At 46.4% G+C, this 2,075-nt stretch overlaps 1 protein-coding gene across 1 annotated transcript; it reads right to left on the bottom strand.

Moving 5' to 3' along the window:
* Positions 1–1,034: 1,034 nt before the first annotated feature.
* Positions 1,035–1,409, bottom strand: LOC132630864 (rRNA 2'-O-methyltransferase fibrillarin-like). The gene is made up of 2 exons (XM_060346459.1): positions 1,337–1,409; positions 1,035–1,249 (listed from the first exon to the last, which is right to left on the bottom strand). Exons 1-2 carry the CDS (start codon positions 1,407–1,409, stop codon positions 1,035–1,037), a joined length of 288 nt encoding a protein of 95 aa, XP_060202442.1.
* Positions 1,410–2,075: the final 666 nt, after the last annotated feature.

The following is a 2,075-nucleotide window of genomic DNA, read 5'->3' as shown; positions in this document are numbered from 1 at the left end:
ATGATTACACCGTGCCTAGAGGGCCGAAAATGACACCACTAGTAGGCGACGTATGATGGTTACCCGGACGCGGGTTAACGACGATGATATATCGGATATGTATAAAATGCATTTACTTTTAAAAGGCTAAGCATGTTATATCTTTACCTCATGTTCATGATTTCTTTATTATGTCAGTTTCTTTTCATGCCTTACATACTCAGAACAATGGTCGTACTGACGCCCTTTTCTTTGGACGCTGTGTTCATGCCCACAGGTAGACAGGGAGGTGATCCAGATTCATAGGAGCTATCAGCAGAGTTTGAGAGCACTCCATCGTTCCGGAGGTGCCATTGATTATTATTTTGTGTATATATATTTTTTGGGCACGACGGGGTCCTGTCCCATCTATATGTCTAGTACTCTAGTAGAGGCTCGTAGATACATATGTGTGGGTAATACGGTCTCACGATTTTCCATTTGTTTATGTATATTCTTTTGATAGCCAAAGGGCTTATGTATATAAAGGTAATTATGTCTCAAAGTGAAAATGGTTTCCCTATGATTAGAAGCATGAGATTAATGAATGAGCGCAGGATGAGTATGATGAATAGTAGTATGAGCGGTGCATGGTGGTTAGCCGTGTGTATCCGTCATGGCCCCTAGTCGGGTCCTGACAGCATGGCCAACGTGACTATCTTGGCGTGACAGTCTAAAATAGCATGATAGGGAGATAACCAGTCCATGCCCAAAATAATATCAAAGTCCACCATATCTAAAATAACCAAGTCTACCCAAGTGTCGTACCCTATAAACGTGACCACACAAGACCTATAGACCCTATCTACTATCACAGATTCTCCGACAAGAGTAGAGATGCGAATAGGTACATCAAGTATATGACAAAGCATATCCAAACCCGTAGAGAAGTAAGTGGACACATAAGAGAAAGTAGAACCCGGATCAAATAAGACCGAAATCGATTGGTGACAAACTGAGATAATACCTATGATAACCGTATCAGAAGTCTCAGCCTCTGGTCTACCCAGAAAAGTCTAAAAATGGGCACGTCCACCGTCGGACTGTGTGCCTCCACGACCACCACGGCCTGTCTGAGATATTCCTCTCACAGACTGAGCACTGCCCCTGCCAGACTGATGACCACCTCTGCTAGGCTGATGGCCACCCCTACCAGATTGCGAACCCTCTCTATAAGAATATTCTCCTCTAGCTGGTGATGCTGAAGGCCTAAATGTCTGAACTCTGGAACCTGAAGAGCCACCTGCTAAATCTTGTAGTGACGACTAGATGGGGCGGCAGTAGGGATGATGACGACCCCTGTCATGGTGTCCCCCACCTTTAATAAGACCTCTGAAACTGACAAATCTGCGAGCTTTATTATCGCCATCGCCACTATATGCCCGACCCATCTCTGACTCGACCCTCCTAGGATGCTCTACTACTGACTAAAAAGAGGCCCCAGAAGCCTCCAACTGTAAAGTCGCCAGCCCAAGCGGAAGGTCCAAACCCTTCACAAATCTCCTCACTCTCTCAGCCTCTGTGGGAAGTAATGTCGTCGCGTAATGGGACAAAGCGAGAAATCTGGTCTCATACTCCGCAACCGACCTACCCCGCTGCTCCAATATCGAAAACTCATCCTTCCTGTTATCTCTCAGCGTACTAGGGACATACTTCTCCAGGAACACCTGGTAGAACTGGGTCCAGGTCAAAGGTTGCGACCCAGCTGGTCGACACTCCATGTACGATCTCCACCACTACTTGGCATCCACAACTAACTGGAAAGAAACATAATCGACCCCGTGAGACTCCACTACACCTAACTTATGAAGCATCTCATGGCAGCTAACAATAAACTCATACACATCCTCCCTGGGAGTACCATAGGACTAAGGAGGGGACATTTTAGTGAACCCCTCGAACAATTTTCGCTCCTCACTGGTCAACACTAGCCCATCCATAGGCCTTATAGCAAAATCAGGTGTGGGAGTAGCATCAATACGGGGAGCCACTATTGCTACCGGCAATACCCTCGATGTACGAAATCCTGAAGCAACCCTAGCATCGGGAGTCTAACC

The sequence above is a fragment of the Lycium barbarum genome, chromosome 3, assembly GCF_019175385.1.
Source record: "Lycium barbarum isolate Lr01 chromosome 3, ASM1917538v2, whole genome shotgun sequence".
In the NCBI taxonomy this organism is placed as follows: Eukaryota; Viridiplantae; Streptophyta; class Magnoliopsida; order Solanales; family Solanaceae; genus Lycium; species Lycium barbarum.
The sequence above is the reverse complement of the archived record's forward strand: the minus strand, read 5'-3'. Positions and strand labels throughout refer to the sequence as shown.